Below are 20847 nucleotides of genomic sequence, written 5' to 3'. Positions count from 1 at the left end.
CTGGAACTCTCTAGCTTTCTCCATGATCCAGCGTATGTTGGCAATTTGATCTCTAGTTCCTCTGCCTCTTCGAAATCCTGCCTGTACTTCTGGTAGTTCTCGATCCACATACTGCTGAAGTCTAGCTTGTAGGATTTTAAGCATGACTTTGCTAGCATGAGAAATGAGTGCAATGGTGCGATAGTTTGAACATTCTTTCGCATTGCCTTTTTTTGGAATTGGAATGTAAACTGATCTTTTCCAATCCTGTGGCCACTGTTGAGTTTTCCAAATTTGCTGGCAAATTGAGTGTAGCACTTTTACTGCATTGTCTTTTAAGATTTTGAATAGCTCAGCTGGAATACTGTCACCTCCACTAGCTTTGTTGTTGCTCAGCTTTTCTAAGGCCCACTTCACTTCACATTCTAGGATGTCTGGCTCGAGGTCAGTGACCACCTCATTGTGATTATCAGGGACGTTAAGCTCATTCTTGTATAGTTCTTCTGTGTAATTTTGCCACCTCTTCTTAATCTCTTCTGCCTCTGTTAGGTCCCTGCCATTTTGGTCCTTTATCATGCCCATTTTTGCATTAAACGTTCCCTTCATCTCTCCAATTTTCTTGAAAAGATCTCTGGTCCTCCCTATTCTATTGTTTTCTTCTATTTCTTTGCACTGTTCATTTAAGAAGGCATTCTTATCTCTTCTAGCTATTCTCTGGAATTCTGCATTCAGTTGGGCGTATTTTTCTTTTTCTCCCTTGCCTTTCGCTTCCCTCCTTTTCTCAGCTATTTGCAAAGCTTCCTCAGACAGCCATTTTGCTTTCTTGCATTTCTTTTTCTTTGGGATGGTTTTGGTTGCTACCTGTTGTACAATGTCGCGAACCTCTGTCCATAGTTCTTCAGGCACTCTGTCTATCAGATCTAATTCCTTAAATCTATTTGTCACCTCTACTGTATATTCGACAGGGATATGATTTAATTCATACCTGAGTGGCCTAGTGCTTTTCCCTACTTTCTTCAGTTTAAGCCTAAACTTTGCAAGGAGAAGCTCATGGTCTGAGCCACAGTCAGCTCCTGGTCTTGTTTTTACTGAATGTATAGAGCTTCTCCATCTTTGGCTGCAGAGCATATAGTCAATCTGATTTCTGTGTTGACCGTCTGGTGATGTCCATGTGTAGAGCCGTCTCTTGGGTTGTTGGAAAAGAGTGTTTGCTATGACCATCGTATTCTCTTGACAAAATTCTATCAGCCTGTGCCCTGCTTCATTTTGTACTCCAAGGCCAAACTTGTTGTGACTCAGGGTCAGCCTGTGGGTCCGGCAGCCGGCTCAGATGTCTCGGATGACTCAGATGAGGGGGAGGAGGAGGGTGTGGAAGACGAACTGGCTGATGATGGCTTGGAGGCTTCACAGAGCCCTCAGCCGGGGCCCTCTTCTCAGCTGCGTGAGCCCGATAGTGCGGAGGATGATGACCCACAGCTGGCCCTGTTCAAGGACGCCCGACGCAGGAGGCAGTCGAGCAGGAACAAACAGAGAAAGGCTGTGGGACTTCTCGGGAGGAGGCACAGGGAGGCCACGCCCTGAACTCTAAATAAAAGGAGTGTTTGGGGAAGGGCTGGTTGCTGAAAGCAACCCTTCCGTTTGAGGATTCAAGTTCCAGTGTTTTTGTTTCTTGTTCTGTTGTTTGAGTAATAAATCTTGGCAGACGCTTTTCAGCCTCAGACGCTCTACAGTCTCTACTGTTTGAACAGGGGTTTGCCTTATTGCAAGGCCGGTAGCAGGCTGGTTCAGAACAAAACTTGCCTGTTATTCCAGTTATCTTTTGGCTTCCTACTTTAGCATTCCAATCCCCCATGATGATAAGGACATCGTTTTTTGGTGTTAGTTCTATAAGGTGCTGTAGGGCTTCATAGAACCGGTCAATTTCATCCTCTTCAGCACTGGTGGTTGGGGCATAGACTTGGACTACTGTGATATTGAATGGTTTGCCTTGGATTCGAACTGAGATCATTCTGTCATTTTGAGGATTGTATCCCAGTATTGCTTTTCCTACTCTTTTATTGACTATGAAGGCTACTCCATTTCTTCTGAGGGATTCTTGCCCGCAGTAGTATACCTGATGGTCATCTGAATTAAATTCACCCATTCCTGTCCATTTTAGTTCACTGATGCCTAAGATGTCGATGTTCAGTCTTGTCATCTCTTGTTTGACCACGTCCAGCTTTCCTTGATTCATGGATCTTACATTCCAGGTTCCTATGGAGAAAAAATCTTTACAGCATCGGACTTTCCTTTCACCACCAGACACATCCACAGCTGAGCGTCCTTTCGGCTTTGGCCCAGTCGCTTCATTCTTTCTGGCGCTACTAGTACTAGCCCTCTGCTCTTCCCCAGTAGCATATTGGACGCCTTCCGACCTGAGGGGCTCATCTTCCAGCGTCATATCGTTTTGCCTTTTGGTACTGTCCATAGGGTTTTCATGGCAAAGATACTGGAGTGGGTTGCCATTTCCTTCTCCAGTGGATCACGTTTTGTCAGAACTCTCTGCTATGACCTTTCCGTCTTGGGTGGCCCTGCACGGCATAGCTCATAGCTTCATTGAATTACGCAAGCCCCTTCGCCACGACAAGGCAGTAATCCATGAAGGGGAATGATATTTATTAGTCATACCATATATTTGTATAAACAGGTAGACAACTCTTGCCACTGAAATGTAGTAGGATTTACGTATACTGTAAGTCTGACCTGAGATTCTTTGTGTTTGTTCCCTCTTCAGAAAATACACTAGCACACACTTGAGATTGGGTGGTTTTGGAATAGCAGTTGATGGAATATGGCCTTGGATTTACTTATATATTTTCTTTCTTTCTTCCTCTGCTTTTGACTACCTTGCATGAGGGAAAAGAAACGTTGATGTGTGTTTTAGGCAAGAGTAAAAGGTGGATGGGGTAAAACATGGTTTTTAAATACTTGTTATGAAAAGAGTTTTTTTAAAAAATAATTCTGAAAGTTGTTCCAAAATACATTGTTATTTTGAAATGCTATGTTACCTGCCACATGAGGAACATTTGCTACTTTTCTTAAGAACCAGATCTTACAGCATTTTTAGCCAAAATTAAGTTAGTGCATACTGGAAAGCTAGAAAATTTTAGGTCAGGGATGAACATATTTTTTTAAAATTTTCCTTTTCTAGATTATATTGTTCATTGGAGGCACATTATATGTAGGTGGAAAAATGATGAGAATTATGATAATGATGGTGCTGGTAGTGGGAAGGAAAACCATTATATAGTGATACTGTGAAGCTTAGTAGTACAATGAATTATATCAGATGATTATTTCAGGGGCTACATGAAGCTAGTTGGTTGTCTTATCATTTCCCTAACCACAAATATAATTGGCTGCTACCTATAGTTGTAGATTTTTTTGTAACTTTTCCAGCATATGTTCTGGATTTATTACTAAAAATGTTTTTGGCATCAAACAGTTGACATTTTGTTTTATTTTTGCCTTGGGATTGCACATTCTATGCTCTTATTCCTTTCCTTCTGGCCTTAATTTGGGAATGTCCTCGTTTGAGGGCTTGATGTCAGCAAATACCCAGCATAGCCAAGCAACAGTTCATGAGTTGTATTATAGAGGCAACAGCAAGTCGGGGTAAAGGGCAGAGGTAGCATCTGTGGACAATCCAAAAATCAATAGCAAAATGAATAGCAGAACCATACCAACAATACCAAATTGTGCACAAGAGACATATTCTAGAGGTTTAAGATTAGGCATTGGACAACCAGAATATAGTAGCAATTCAGCAAGGCTAATGCAAATATGGCTTCAGTATTGGTTGGCTCTCAATTGAAAGCTTTTTCTCCTGTGCCTCCAGAGCCTCCACAAAAAGCAGTTCATCAAGAAATTGGATAAAAGTGGGCTTTGGGGGGAAGGTAATGACACACAAACATGTTACCCAGTCACAACAGAACATTTAAATAAGGACTTTCTGATAAGTGGTAAAAAAAGATTCTTTGATACACGATTTTGGGTAATGAAGGAAAAGTTAGGAAAGCACTGGGTTAAGGTACCCAGGTTAGAAGTCAGGAGATCATGACTTTGTCTTGCCTTAGGCATAAAGCCAGCTGGCTGACGTTTGGGCAGTCACTCACTCTCAGCCCTAGGAAGTAGTCAATGGCAAACCATTTTTGAGATCTGGCCAAGAAAACCGCAGTTGTCAGGAATGAACACTGACTCAAAGGTACATACAACAAAACCATTTCCCTACTGCCAAGAATCTTCAGTAGAGCAGGGCTGTTGAGAAACCATTGAGTTGTAGTCAGACTTACTCCCACAGCCTCCAGAACAAGAACTCTTGATCCTACTTTCTACTAGAGTATAACATTTGACAAAGTGTGTGAGGAATATAGAACATCATCCACCCATCTGAGGTTAGATTAGTCTCCACCCTGTTGGCCTTTCATAAGATTTTGAAAACATGACTATTCCTGGGCATTGGGCTCAGAATGTCAGTGCCTATGAGGGCTATTTATTGTTTATCTCGGCTGCCAGCAATATATGTGTTGTTATTTTTAGTTATTATTAGCTATCCAGGGTCACTTTGTTGAGATGGACATTTATACAAATTAAACTGCATTAAATAAATAAGCAGGCCTCAGGCCAACCAAAGTTGTGCATTTTTTATTTAAAGATCAGAGTTTTAAGGGATTACGTTAATGCTATAACTTGTAATTAACTAGTTCATATCTAATTCAGATAAATGTCATTATTAATCTGTGAGTTTGATCACTTTTCAGTCATTTCTATACCTAACTTATTCTGAAACGACCATATAAGATAAACTTATTTTTAAATCTGAATGTTTTTATGAATAAATATGCAGAAGTAGGAAAAGATTATTAATTTTTAACATAGATTTATTACTATTATTTTGACAGAGAACTGAGTTGTGAAACTAACACCGTGAATACTGCTCTGACTGCTGCTGTTCTCAAGTTCATATTGTCTTTTACCGCACACTGCAAATATTCATTATTTAGTTTTAGAAATCTTATCTCATTGTCTTGATATAGTCCTTTGACCACAGTTGTTAGGCCATAGCATTACAGTAGAGTAAAACAAATGATCTGCACATATTTCATGTGAAATATTGGGTTTCTACATATGAACCAGAACTTCTGGACAAATTTCATAGGCAATGGAAAGGTTTGGGCTGAGATATAGACAATGTTTAATGAGATACATCATTGAGATTTCATGGGCTGATTGCAAGTTATTGGCCAAATATAATGCAAATATCAGTGCAAAAATATTGAAATTGATTTTATCATATAGATGACAGGGGATATATTTGATTATCTATTCTGCACAATTTGTTTTTAGAAAAGGTGGCCGAGGATCAGATAATATTAACTTACTAATTAACGTTCTGGATATACATTCAGAAAAATTGAAATGCACATTGGTGGGTTTTTTTAATGCAGAAGACGCCTTTTATACGGTGATGTGAGCACTTTGATATAGGTCAGTAAAAGACTCTTCATAAAAGATTCTGGAACTTTATTAATATATATAGGATACAGTAATAGAATCTTGAAAGCTAATTATGTCTTCCCTTTCCTCCCTCTTAAATCCAGGACTTAAGGGGTAGTCAACTTGACTCTAAATGACTTCCTTTCCTGAGCTTAATACAAGTTTCTCTAATTGTTGCCATATAGTTTTCTTTCAAGGTCATTTTCTGTAGGTAAAATGGAAATTTTGGAAATATGTCTTGATTTCCTCTTTTTAAAAATATATATTTTGGAAATATATATTGATTTCCTCTTTTTTAAAATTAATTTGGCCAAGATATAGTATTAATACCTTTTGCTAGATTATTATAAGTGGAACAATATTTTTACCTATCAACATGTCTTGTGGAATCATCAAGGAGTCCTTTTATGTTTTTTAATTTGATGTTGATACCATTGGCCTGCTTTAAGATAAATGGAAAACAGATGGGGTATAACAGTAGGAATAGATGAATGCAAGCTTATGTCATTCATATTTATTCATTTATTAATTTTATTAAAGTTATATGCTGTCCATCTCACTTAAATGACATATTTATTTTAGCAAAAGTAATGTTATTGTGCAAAAGTAATCATCAAGTTAATCAATTAAAGTCTTGTATACTTAAGATTCTAATGTTTCTGTAGGCACTCGGAAGATTTTTTAATAATTTTATTAAAATTTATAGTTACAAAAATAAAACTAATAGAAACTAATAAAAAATAAAAGAAAAAATTAATTAAGTGTGCTATTTGTAGTAGGAGAAATAAATATATATATAAAGAGATGTCTTCCCCCTTCATCATGACTAGTACAATTTCAGTAATTTATCACTTTCTTTCATACTACAGCAAAAGCTCTCTTTGCATATATCATCTTTATCTATAACCCAATTCTTAAAACTTCATTATTTAATCCTAATCAGCAAAAGTCCATTAAGACTTACCAGAATAATAACATATATAGTTTAACCTTAATAAGATAAACTAACTATAATATTACTTTTAATGTAGTAAATATTACTTTGTCTAAAAATAAAACAAAAGATCTCTTCTTCCTTTGATTTGTCTCTTGTCTATAAACAAAACTTTAAAGTTTCATCATTTGGTCCTGATTGGAAAAAGTCCATAAGAGTTACCAGAAATAATAGCATATTTTAACCTTGATCAGATAAACCGACTTTATATTCCTTTGCTTTTATAGTTTTGATCTTAAATCCCCTGTGGGTTTTTTTTCTGGTCATCAGTATTTTCTCATGGGAAAAGCTTTATATTTTTTAAAAATAAAATTTCAAACAACAATATTTTCCCACAGGAAGGATTCTTGTAACTAGTTTCAAAATCTTATTTTAAATCCATCTTGCACCTTAGTTCATTTATAACTTCCTAAAATCAATGTTCTAATGATCCTTTTCCTGTTTATTCCAAAATAGTTTAAGTTCTTAAACTTGCATAAAACTTCTTTAACAACAATTAAAGGGGACTCACCTGAAATTTGTTGTTCTGAAGTTTCTTAATATACAAACAACAGTTAATAAGCAACTTCCAACAGGGCCAAGAAAGGAAGTATTTTAACCCAGTATCCTTTTGAAGGCACTGTATCGCAGCTTGGGCAAAAATGAGGATCCTTCAGCTTCCAGAGCACTAAGTCTGCGGGAGACTGTTATCCAAGTCCTCTCCTTGCCCAGAGAGGAATTCTGAGAAACCAGTCCATTCACCACCACAGTTATTGGCTCCATTGCCATTGCTTCCCCAGAAGTATATTTGGGAATAGTTATTTAAAGGATACTTTCAATTGGATGTAAATGTATTACCTTTTAAATTTTCAGATAAATAGAAATAGATGGTTAAAATCCTAAATGTATAAGGAAAGATAGATGTTATAGAAATGCATATATGCTAATATCTTATTTTAAGATGAATTGATACTAAGATTTTTTTTATGAGCAGAACAAACTTTCTTTATCCAAATAACAGCTGTCATGTGATAATAGAGGTTTTAATTTTCCTGACCTCCAGTTTTATCGTTGGATGCAAATTTTTACTTCAATTTATCTATGAAATGAATGTCATGAATTTAAAAAAAATCACCATAAACCTATAAATCAGATCAGACTAAGAAAGCCACTTCTGTTAGAACAGCTGTACTAACAGAATCTTACAAGCCTGAATGTACTTCCCTTTTTTTATCTTCGTGAGAATTGGGGAGGGGGCAATCTGAGGTATTTTCATAAAGCACTTTCTTGGCCCAGGCTCAAGTCTCATTTATCTGATTGTTGCCTTGGTAGCAGATTTTCCCTCTGACCTTCAGTTTCATAAGTTGTCCAGGGGTCTTCAAACTTGGCCCTTTTATGACTTGTGGACTTCAACTCCCAGAATTCCTCAGCCAGTGTGCCTTGCTGAGGAATTCTGGGAGTTGAAGTCCAGAAGTCATAAAAGGGCCATGTTTGAAGACCCCTGAGTTGTACCCTGGGTAGGTCAGAATAACAATAACAGAGTTGGAAGGGACCTTGGAGGTGTTCTAGTCCAATCCCATGCTCAAGCAGGAAACCCTATACCATTTCAGACTAATGGCTGTCCAATCTTATTTATTTATTTATTTGAATTCATGCACAATATTTAACATCAGCTTATTGGTCCATTTTTAAAAAATAATTTATGCAAGAGGAATTTGGATTGCGTAAAATTGTGAAAACAGCAGTATATTTTATTGTAACACCTCTTGATTTCAGAGTTTGGTTCTGATGTATTATTAATCATGATTAAAACTCCTGAGCATCTGTTGGCGTTGGGATGTATCTTTATGTATTCCAAATCTGCAGTATTTTTATGAACAATTAAATAGCATTATCAAAGTGGACATTAATTAGTTGCAAGAACTGTTATATAATTGGAATGTCCAATGTTAAGAAATTAATAGCTAGAAAATCTTAAAATGTATTTAATGAAATAAAAAAATAAAATTAATTCAGGAAAAAATTGTTATTTTCATGTTTTTTGCTATGCTGAGAGAATGTGTTTTAAAAGTTTTAGCTGTTGTCCAATTACATTTGAAAGATGGTGAGAGAGATATGAATATGAAATAGTCCTGTCCCACTCTTGCCCATTTTCATTGTTACAAATCCATCAGTTCATTACAGATTCAGTATAGTTTAAACATGTGAATATACTTCGAATTATATACCCAAATTCCGGAATTTATAACCATAGAGTTATGAATTTCTTGAACATGGGAGGTAGCAAAAATACTATTTTTCAATCTGGGAAAGACAACATTATCTCACATTTGCAGTCTTGGACATCAAGGGTGTGTTTGCTTTTTCCTTACAAACTGTCTGTCAGCGTAAGGGTAAAGTCTGGTCAGTGTTTTAAGGGCCACAATTCTTGCCTGTATTGCTGACTGACCAAGTATCTCAGCTCCTGTGTACATTTATTTTGGATGCTTTTATTATTTTTTGTTGTTTTAAAATATTTTAGTTTTTTTTAATTGTAATACGTTTTTTTTAATTGCAAGCTGTCCAGAGTCATTGACTGAGATGAGTGACCATAGAAATGAATGAATGAATGAATGAATGATTGAATGACATTATTAAGTGTGGTCAGGGTTTAATAATGCATTTAAAAATTAGGTGTTCTCTCTCTCTCTGTGTGTCTGTGTACTAGACATATACATACACGTGTGTGTATAATTTGCTTCTGTAATCATGTTTTCCTTTTTCCCATATATATATAGAAGGAGGGCTTGACCCGCTGAGTTTGCATGTGTTTTAGAGAAAACAAAACAAATAGCAGGGGAGAAACTGCAATGTTCCCTTTTCTCCTAACTAAGAGGCACAGCCTCTTTGGGAAAGTTACTTCTTTTTCACCAAGATCTTTTGAGAAAAAAATATTTTAATAAAATGTAAAATCCTTGCAAGTCCTGAGGAAGGTATTACTTTATTTTTTCAGTTTCAGCCCAATAGTCTTTTTCAAAAAATAACTAAGTAATAATCCTTTGCAGTTTTAATTTTCCCTGTCATGAATGTAATAACAATCCCTAGCTACCCACTAAAGTTTGTGCTGCCAAACTTTCTTTTCCAGGGAATGCATCTTTGACGTGGATATAGTCAGTGAATTCTAAGGATAAACTCCTTTTAGTGGTATAATTATTTTCTTGCCATAGCATCTCATGGGCATTAAAAGTCAATCATCCCTCTCATAATTGAATTCCATCAATTAGCAAACACTGTGAAATAACTGCCAGCAAAACTGTGTCATATCAATAGTGGGAATTAAGTGTAAGCATGAAGTTAAAAGTTGTTTGGAGAGTTCAGAATTGAATAAAATATATTCTGTTGTGATTAGCTGGCCCAGGCCTGATAGATATTTTAATGCTTATTATATAGTCTAGAAGTCACAATGAACCTTGACTATGCTGTGTTCTCAAAGCTAGATTAGGCAGGTGACTCAGAACTAGATAAAATCAAGCACTGTTGCTGCATAGGTTCAGTAACACATGACTGAAATAGAAATTGGGCTAATCTTTTGCATAATCCTCATGAGCTAAGCAGAACATCATATATTTTGCAAAAGGACATGAAGATCTCACTTTTCTGGCAGGTACTAGATGTGGGATGTTAATGGAGGATGTGATGTATATGTGTGGAACGTTCAATAAGGTGTTATTGCCATGATGTCAACTTCATTCTTTTAATTGATTTTGTTATGCATTATGTTTTATTGTTTGATCACCAAGAAAATCCCATTGTAGGTGGGCTGACTGTATATATGTGTTAAATAAATAAAGTAGATATAAAATTGAAAGCCCCTTCTGGGAATATTTAATATATATAGATAACTGGAACAGGGAAAAAGGAATCTGTGATCCTCCAGATGTTACAGATTAACCAGACCAGTGCCTCCAGCCAGCATCAATAATGATGAGGCATCCTGGAAATTATTGCTCACCAAGACTTTTTTTTTAAAATCCCATTTATATCCCGCCCTTCTCCGAAGACTCAGGGCAGCTTACAATTTAAAGCACAAATCAATGTGCTTAGCAATAGCCTTCATTCTATGTATATGCCTGCTTATTAGGGCTTTCGCCCCCCCCCCAGCGGCATTATTACAAAGTCAGCTTATTGCCACCAACAATCTGGGTCCTCATTTTACCTACCTCGGAAGGACGGAAGGCTGAGTTAACCTTGAGCCTGGTGGGACTCGAACCTGCACTAATTGCAGGCAGCTGGTGTTACTTAAGGAGGCATTAGCCCACTGCTCCACCAAGGCTCTTTTAAGACTTGAAAGCTGATAGGTTCCTCTTTTCTATTATTGAACCATATACATGGAAGAAAGGTAAACAAAGTTTCCTGACCTCCCCTCTTCCCTGATTACATGTTTTGGAGAGTGATTTCTGTTTTATAATTAGAATGGCATGCATTTTACAGAAGCAATGTGTGCTTTACTCTCAAAATAAATTCTGAAAATAATTATTTTTTAAGTTTTGGAAACAATTATTTTATTTTGAATAATTTGGCAATGACTCATGGCTTGCAAAATAATAAATAACTGGAAATGCAACAGAAATTCTGTACTTTAGATCAGGGCTTTTCAACCTTTTCACCCATTGTACCACTTTTAGGATATGGCAACATCCGAGTACCACCAGTCGCCTAGCAAGGTGTCAAAAACCTGGTGCCAAACAAGGTGCCAAAAAAAAGGGAAAAAAGTGATGAAGTGCAGGTAGTCTTCGACTTACAACAGTTCGCTTAGTGACTGAAGTTACAGTGGTGCTGAAAAAAAGAGCCCCCCAAGCGCTGATCCTGGTGCTTCCACTGAGCCCTGACAGCCCCAAAGAAGTGCTGATCCTGGCGCTTCCGCTGAGTCCTGACAGCCCTGCAGCTCCAGCCATCTCTCGCTCAGGCTTGTGCGGTGCTGCCATTCCCCTCCCCCGCTACCACTTTTCTAGGATGGTCATGTACCACCTGCCAGGTGCCAATGTACCACAGGTGGTACCCGTACCACTGGTTGAAAAGCCCTGCTTTAGATCACCTATGCTTCCTGGTTTTTGATCCTTCAGCAAATACGTTCTGCTTTTTCATTTATGAAGAATAAACATTTTAAAAAATTTCAGCTTCAAATTCCACAATGCACTATAGCCAGAATAAAAGATAAACAAAAATTTTACAACCTCTTGTCTTGTTTCTGGTACCCTTGTAGAAGGATCCTTTAATACACTCAACCAGACCTTGGCTATTCTAATTCAAAAAGACAATTCTCTGTAGTGCTGCTTGATCAAGAAATGGAGTACTGTACTTTCTTTCTTGAAAGGAGGACAAATGTACCCCATTTCCAGGAGAAGTGTATGCCAATAAAGAGTGTGCTTTATCTGGGAACTTTGAGGTCAGCTGCTCAGCTCCCCCCTTTTTGATTAAGGGTTAATATATGTCTACAAATATCCCAGTCAGTAATGCCAGCAGTGTACACAGTAAACTGTGATGCCATAATGATGACGCATGTGAAATGATGTAATCATATACATGCTGAAAGTATATATTTGCATCAGAATGCCTGACACAAATTGTGCTATCACAAATGATAAGGTGTATGTTATCAGTAAAGAGAATACTTGTAGCTCAAGGATGAAATGAGGGGTCCTTGGTGCTCTCTGAGCTTGGTCATTTTCTTGCAGACATGTCATTACACAAATAGCTAACATCATCAGAAGACATCATGAAAACTCTTTAATTTCACAACATGTGGACAGACTTAACCATAGTTTCAAATAGGAAGCTGTAACCATCCAAGCCAAGTCCAAAAGTGGTACAAAATTTCTGGAAGCCTTGGCACTCTGACAAATTGGCCATGAATAGATACATAAACAGCATCTATATACTGTGCAAAAGAGACAATGAACAAGCTAGAAAGGGAACAAAAAGACCAAAATACCTCCCCACCGGCAATCAACATCCAGGTGAGCATAGATTAACGCTAGGATTAACATCAGACTAACAGTCAAGAAGTAAACAGTGCCCCAATCAAGGGACCCCCAAACAACCCAACCAAAGAAACACCAAGATCACCCCCAACAACCCTGACAAGGCGAGCCACTGGAATATAGACTGAGAGCAAATCCCATTCCTTGCTACACTGATGATTTTACTTAGTTTGGGTAATGAAACATCTGCAAAAAAAACCTCCAACCTAGCTCAGAGAGCACCAAGGACCCCTCACATCTGTTATCATTTGCCCCTCTCTTGCTTTCCCTGCAGAAACCCATAAATAGGACCTGATGTAAGTTTATTGCTTCCCCTTGCCGAAAGCAGTTTTGATGGTGGTTCTCTCTACAGTTCAAGCTTGAATCTTGAAGGCTCTGTTATGGTGTCCTTAGAAATCACGACATTGAAAAGGCTTTCCTCTAGAGACTCAAGACAGTCCAGGTTCAGGTACTTTCCAGGCATAAATTGTTATTCATGCAGATTTCTGTAGCCAGGAATATACATAAGATTCGCTACTGGATTTTTAAAAAAAAGATAGAAAAAACATAATTAAGGATTTTGATTAATAAGCATTAACAATTTTGAGGCTTTAAAATACAAAACAAATTATAAAATATACAATATCATAAGGCAGGAATTAGAAAGAAAGTCTGAGGTTTAGACTTGTTCCCCTGAAAAATAACAGCTGATTTAAATTTGGAAGTAATGTCTTTGTCAACAAAAATGCTTGCTGACTACTTTTGGAATAGGGATTTGAGGCATTACCTCCCCTGATTTTTCTAATAACTGTCTAGAAATAAGCTAGTTGCTGGCCAGAAGATACCTTCAAATTTATACTTTAGAAGAATTCACTGGTTTTAATCTGGTTTATATTTTTTTTAGATAATTGAGATCAGATAAACTGGCTTATTGTGCACAGAGTTTTACTTTGTCAGATGACCCGATAATATATATAAAGCCAGCTATGTCCCACAATGTAACACTATAAAGACACTTTCAAATGCAAATGTTTATTTTTAAAAACACTTTCATTTAAATGCAACTGGAGAGGACTTTTAGTCTGCCATGCCTTTTCTTATTATGGATTACAAATACTACCAAAATAGTGCTTTCTCAAGCTTATCTGCCTTTCTGAAGGAGAAAGAAGCTGGCAAGTTTGTTCATTCAAGTCTTGCATTACATGATAACCTTGAGCACGGCACAGATGGGTCCTAGGTATTATCCTAAGATCAAATGCATCTTTTATGACTGTTCGATGGCAACAGATGAATGAAAAGGACATTCTACTTTTGAGTGGCAGTGCTAGATATCTATTCCTTACCTCACGTAAAAAATGCATGCGTTCGGGGGCAATATTTGTATCAATCAGAATCTCATTGTACACAAAAGAAAATAATGAACATCAGCACTTTCTCTAAAATAGTGTCCTTTTTAACTTTGAGTATAATTCTCTTGTATCTCTAATTCCGAGGAGAATGCTTGCCCTTTAAGTGTAAATGAAATATTATTTTCAGGCATGGGTTTTTGTTTGCCACTGAAACGATTAAAAAACATATATCCAAACTGTTTATCATAGCCGTGATACTGCCTGGTTTGCCTTAACAAACAGTTTGCTAATTAAAAAGAGACATTTAGAACATGGAGCTTTTAAATCTCAGCCAGCATATTTAGTTCCAGTGAAATAAAGCTATTTTATTAAAATAGTCCAGGGCTAGGCGTACAATCAATTCTACTTACTGGGCTAACTGCACATATCCAAGTATGGTCATCTGGGGCAGTGCTTGTTTCTTTTCTAAAAGGAACGTTGCTTCAGCTTGTTTTTATGCTAACTTCTTTTAAGCAGTGCAGATGGTAGAAAGAGTGGATTCAAGAATTTATTTTCACAAATGTTTGAGGTTTGAAGCAGCGTCTAGTCAGAGCAGTTTCGAGCAAGTAAGAAAGGGTCTCTATGTGGCTATATGAGGCACTTGGTCTTCTGCAAAGATGAAAACAGCCTTGTTGTATAGTAAAAACTTTGTTCTCTAAAAGTCAAAGCCACAACACAAGTTTATATTCCACAGCAGTTTTCTAATGGGAGAAGATAACCTTCTAGGACATTTTATTATCTTGAGACTGAAGCATGCGGCAATCATTTGGGATGTGCAGAGAACAATTATTCCTTTCCTTGCTTAAAAGGAGTTGCTTTTCATTTCCATGCCTAAGAGAACTGGAGCAATTGGATAGGAATTAGAGGGGGAGGTAATATAAGATGTAAGATTCAGCATCCTCCATCCAAGAAACATTTTAATAACTCCTCTATAGATTGTGGTGAGGAAATCCTTCATGAATATATCTTGTCTTCTCGCTTCCTCCCAGAATGGAAACAGGATTTTGTTTTCCATTCCAGCTGTCCACTAAGAAAGGCTTTCTGCAGTTGGCTTGCTATGCATCTCCTGGTGACATGACGGGATTAGAAAAAGCTGTATTGATTGATTCCGAGTCCAGTTTAAGTCTTAGGAGCTTGGGGGGGTTCACATCAAAGTCTTCAGTGACAGCCAGCTTGACCTTGCCATTGTGATTCTCCTTGATAGGCTCTAGAAAAACAACATGCTTGTTTGCACTGATCTTGCGATTTGTTACATCTGTGACCGATGGAGCGGTACTAAGAATAGATGATTGGGCACTGCAGTCTTGAGGAGGACTTGTAGGCTTCTTGCAGCACTTAGAGCAACAACATGGTGTAAGGTACAGGTACATCAGCACTAATACCAAGCTTACAATACACCCTAGAAGGGTTGTGAGGCTAGTACTGAATGATTCCACTAATTTGGAGTAATGGACTGTCACGTTAACTTCGTATGTTTCATTGATCTTTTGAAGATCGCTGATTGCTATGCACTCATAAACACCTGAGAACGAACGGATGGCATTTATGATCTTTAAGCTTCCATTTTTTAAAGGCTGATGTGTCTGATCACTGTGCTCGGGATACATGAATAATTCATGGCGTGGGGAGATCCACCTGTAAGTGGTGGTATTGTCTTCAGGGAGGCTTGTGTTGCAGTCTATTACCAAGGATTCTCCCACTCTGCACAGCACTTCTGGAATGTCAAATTTTCTTTGGTTCCAAGAACAAATTTGAAAATATTTATTGTAATTGAAGGTCTTAATTAAGGAGAGCATATTGGGGTAGGCTTTACAAGTGTGCTCCTCTATGAAATCCTGCACAGAACTGAAACCACGATGTTTCCATTCCTGGAGCATCTCCTGGAGAGAGCAGTCACAATTCACAGGGTTGTTGTGAAAATATAAGCCATTTTTAATGTACGTAGGCAAACTTGCTATTACTTGAATAGGAATGCTGCTTAGGTTGTTGGCAGAAAGATCAAGCGTCCTTAGATAAGGATGTTCAAGTTTTTGAATAGACTCAAATGGAAATTTTGTTAGCCTATTCCAACTTAGATAGATCTTTTGCAAATTGATTAATGTCATGAAAGCTTTTTCATCTACTTGCACTATTTTGTTATTGTAAAGGAGAAGCTCTTTCAAGTTCACAAGGTCTTCAAAGTAGTATTTTTCCACAGTCTGCAGATGGTTGGAGGACATATCCAGATACAGAAGGTAAGTAGCATTGCGAAACACATGTTGGGTGATGTTTTTTATTTTGTTGTGGCTAATCCTTAAGGTTTCAAGATGTGGTAAAGTAGTCAGGCAGTAATCATGAAGATGAACAATAGCATTGTGGCTGAGATCCAAGGTGATAGCTGTAGGAGGCAATGGAACAGGGACATGCCGAAGGTTTTTCCTGGTACAACTCAGGAGATCAGCAGTACAGATGCAGACTTCAGGGCATCTTGTGAAAATGGAAGCATTGCTTAAGATGCTAACTTGAACACCCAGGTCAAACAGTACCAACATCTTCCCCAGAAGTTTACAAATAAATAGAGTTAATGTCAGCACACTCATTATGAAATGATGGAAATCCACTCTTTCCTGCCAGCAAGATCAGTCCAGACTGCCAAACTAAAACTCACACTGAGCATGGTCTTTCATGGAACATGGCAATGGGAACAGTTGAAAGGATTGCTGAAATCAGATGGGCCCCTTTTAGAGATTTAAAAAGTCTTCTAAAATGATTTGTGCACATTGCGGGAAGAAAACAACAACATCCAGCTGAAAAAGTCATGCAAGTACTGTTCAGCATGCCAGTTTAGCAAGCCTCTGTGTTCAGTTTTTGCCCCAGATAATTTCAGTGCCACAGTGCATCTGTAAAGGTAAAAATAAATATGCCCTTGAGCCAAATCTCTTTGAATTCTACTTCAGGTTCGTTGAGAATGTTTAAGGATTTGCCTCCAAGCTGTTTCTTTCTCAGATAACTTATCTTTACATCCATTTGAAACTGCAATTTTGATAACTTTATTGCACAGAAAAGTCAGAGCCGTTTCTGCCTACTGTCCTTGGGAGTCAGAGATTCCATTAGTGAGTCTGCATCCTGTGGTTAGGCAACTCCTGTATAGCTCCATCGTTAATGAGATTCAGGTAGAAGCCTTCCCCTTCCCTTCTGTAATCCCAAATGAAAATGCCAAAAAAGCAGCTCTTACCCCGTTTCCATATTCTCTGGCTTATACTGAGAAGCATCACTCCTTCCTGCTACTTGAATCTTTCAGCCAAGATCAATCTATGCAAACACTTCCTTCCTTCTGCTATTTACAAGCAGCCCGTGAATACTGACAGGGAAAGCCTGGTGGGCTTAGGAGCAATCTTATTGGCTTGTGTTAAAAGGGAGTGGTGTTAGAAAGGGAGGAGAGAGGAGAACCAGTAATGAAGACCTTTTTTTTTTTTGAATGGCAAGTAGGTTGTTTGTTATGCCTGGCAGAAGCAGAAAAAAAATCCTTCTAAGACTGACTAACCAAGAGGCACATAAGAACTGCAGCAACTTCCACCAGTGGTTGCAATTTTAGGAGAAACAAAGAGGGAAAAGGAAGCAGCTTGCAAAAAGGAGGAAGGGTATGTTCTGATTAAACAACTCTTCTGCTTCTCTTTTCAAGCTGCCTCTATAAACTTTCAGTTTAATAGCTCTTGAATCTGGTCTTCATTTTTTTACACCGGTCGCATGGCTTTGCAATTATTAAAAGAGGAGACAACCAAGATTTCAAATGTATTACTTTCTCTATTTCACTGAATGGGATATATGTTTGACATTATGTTTACAACCCTTTGTGATGCAAGCACTTGAAAAATTGTAGGGTAGTTAGGAACTTGAATCAGAAGTGAGGTGTACAATAGGCAATTTTATTTTTATTTTTATTTTAATTCCATTTATATCCCGCCCTTCTCCGAAGACTCAGGGCGGCTTACAAGCTTAGCAGTAGCCTTCATTCTATGTATATGCCTGCTTATTAGGGCTTTCACACACACCCCAGCGGCATTATTACAAAGTCAGCTTAATTGCCCCCAACAATCTGGGTCCTCATTTTACCTACCTGAGAAGGATGGAAGGCTGAGTCAACCTTGAGCCTGGTGGGATGCGAACCTGCACTAATTGCAGGCAGCTGGTGTTACTTAAGGAGGCATTAGCCCACTGCTCCACCAAGGCTCAATGACACTGAAGTACAAAGATGAAACAATGCCCACTTGTGATCACTGAAGTTAGTAGGTTTTATCAGTGTTTCTCTACTCAGTTTCTCTACTCAGGCATAATCTTGCACTTTTGAATGGAGACAGGCTCTATTACACATTTTTTTTAGTAATTGAGTAGATTCTAATTCTCTCTCTCCCAAAAGTGCACAAAGTGCCCTTTTCTTAGCATCAAAGCTTCTGTTTTCATTGTGATACACTGCATTTGAGCCTTTCATTGCTATGAAATTAAAGAGCTACTTCTTTGACACTCTTGTGTGAAAGCTTCTTCACTGGAATCTTGATTAGGAAAACTCACTGAGAGCTTTTCTATTGCTATGTTGCATCATCATCATGGTCCATTCTTCCAGATTATAGCCTTCAGTGCTATCTGGATTTTGGTGTATAAGTACAATGATCACAGTAATATATGACTTCATAATCCTAGCAATGGCTTCTATGAGAGCAAACCTACCTTGTTTCACTGGCAAATTCCCAAAAGTTGTACAATAAAAGTAATTAGATGTGAGTTAATAGCTACCGATTGTCCTCTAGTACAGTCATATAGTAAGTTTTCCTCTGCTATGCTGGGTGAAACCAACCTGTCCCACAATCTAGGAAGTTGTCCTGTTGCATTCTGTTTATTTGATTAAATAAATGGTTCTCTAAAGCCCTATGTTTCATTTTCAAGTTGTAGTAATAAATGCTTTTCCCTGCTGTGAATATCAGAAGTTGCCTCACGCTGAGTCAAAGTCAGGCTACTGGTTCGTATAGCTCAGTGTCACCCGTGTTGACTGAATACTAACCAAGGTTTCATAAAGTTCAGCTTATCTGGAGATGGCAAGGATTGAAGGTGGAACTTCTTCCATGTGCGGCACATGCTCTACCACTGCTACTTTGCCTGCAGCCCTGAATCTGACTCACTGTAAGGTAGCTCCCTATATTCTTCCTCTACTCTTGAGCAAATGGCTAGGAGTGTGTCCCCAATATTCAAGGAGTTGCTTCTTTTGTTCCTGGATATTATGAGCCGTGTTAGTGCAGGGATTAGAATGCAGTACTGCAGGCTAACTCTGCCCACAGCAGGGAGTTTGAGCCTGACCAGTTCAAGGTTGACTCAGCCTTCCATCTTTCCAAGGTCAGTAAAATGAGATTGTTGAGGGCAATATGCTGACATTTGTAAGCCACTCAGAGAGTGCTGTAAAGCACCATGGAGCAATACAGCAATAGCTATTGCTATATTGCATCTTACCTTTTATTAGTAGCTTGTGTTAGTTTAGAAGTCACTGCCTTGCTACTGCGTGACTGATTTTGCCAAGATGTTAGCTATAAAGTTATTCTCTAGGAAAATATGTGTGCACATTTCATGAAGGTGAGAAGGACAAATGGATAGTTTCTCTTGAGAAAAATACATTTTCCAGACTCGGTAAAATCTGTTATAGCCATTATTTTTTGTAAGAATCAACTTCAGAGCACATCTGTATGCTTCAACGCTTCACTATTTTTTCCATCATTTCTATTTGCAAACAATATTTCTTGTGGTTTTCTTTTAACAGTATTGTTATGAGTAATTATCTGGACTTTCTTCCTTTCACATTTGTCTGTGGCTGATCTATTAATATACTGCATCTTGTTAGAAAATTGGATGTTCAAGTGCAATAAACAACATCTGGTAACTAAGATTAAAAAAAACAAAACAGGTAGAAACTCCAGATATTTATGGCATTTGTTTGGCTAGCCGGAAAGCTATTCTTGCTCTGAAGGTTCATCAGAGACTGAAAGAGATTGCATGCCATTGAATTACCCTTTGCCCCCTGCACAGTTGAAGGTAGTTGACCAGGCATGTCGGCAGAGTAATTGCAGGGGCAGTTACAGCAGGGCCTGGGGTGTAATTTCCAGGGAGACCTAGGCTGCTTTATTTGAAGGAAGTGAAAATCAAAACCGAGTAATTGGTTTCCATTAGGGCAGCAAATGACTAATTTGGCTGCTGCAGCTGCAGGATATGATGGGCACTTAACCCTCTGTTTTCCAGTTGAAGGAGTTCTGCTGTAGAAGAAATACTTGCCAGATGCCTCCCTGTAGGCAGCTATATTTAAAGCTGGACTTGAATACTGTATACAGTAGGTAAAGGAAACGATTCTATACTTCCTCTTCCCGAGTGTTCTTTCTCACAGGTCTGATTTTTATCCAAAGATTAGATCCATTAATCTTGGCTTTGGTTCATTAAGGAAAGCCTTGAATGAATTTAAATGGTTTTTTTAAACCTTTTTATTCTTTAAATTTTAGAATGATGAACTAACTTGCCATTTGGTAAAAAAAAAACACCTGTATTTCAGACCTGATACTTGTGGTCACAGAAACAACTTAAAAGTGCTATGGAAACTATAGTGTCTTCACTTTAAGACTAAACAACCTGAAAAAAAAGAAAATGCAGATTCTGTAAACATTGCATTAGCAGGAAAACAAAGTGGAGGAGAAAGAAGATTGCTCAGCCTTGATTTTCTTTGATATAAGGTGGGGGAGGGGGGGAAGAGAAACTCCAGCTTTCAAAATTTTATTATATTTTAAAACAATAAAGTAGAATTCCAATGGTTCTTGAGCCAGCTTACCTCAAATAGCTGATAGCTATTACTTGCTGATGAATATAGCATAATTACCATGTAGCATTTGGCTGGATTAGCAATCTTTAAAATATTTCAGTGTTTTCTTAACTTCTCTATTTTGTTAGCATTTTGCTTAATGTGTCA

General features: G+C 37.8%; 2 protein-coding genes across 3 annotated transcripts in view; one reads left to right on the top strand and one right to left on the bottom strand.

Moving 5' to 3' along the window:
- RNF123 (ring finger protein 123) overlaps positions 1 to 20847 on the top strand; it is a 118365-nt gene that overhangs the window by 80402 nt on the left and 17116 nt on the right. The window lies entirely within an intron of this gene.
- AMIGO3 (adhesion molecule with Ig like domain 3) lies at positions 14885 to 16453 on the bottom strand (the record flags this gene model as incomplete). Its single annotated transcript, XM_081317387.1, has 1 exon — positions 14885 to 16453. The coding sequence occupies one exon, from the start codon at positions 16451 to 16453 to the stop codon at positions 14930 to 14932; it is 1524 nt and encodes a 507-aa protein (XP_081173513.1). The 3' UTR covers positions 14885 to 14929.

The sequence above is a fragment of the Vipera berus genome (assembly GCF_964194415.1).
Source record: "Vipera berus genome assembly, chromosome: 2".
Lineage (NCBI taxonomy): Eukaryota > Metazoa > Chordata > Lepidosauria > Squamata > Viperidae > Vipera > Vipera berus.
Note: the sequence above shows the minus strand (reverse complement) of the source record. Positions and strands in the feature narration are given on the sequence as shown.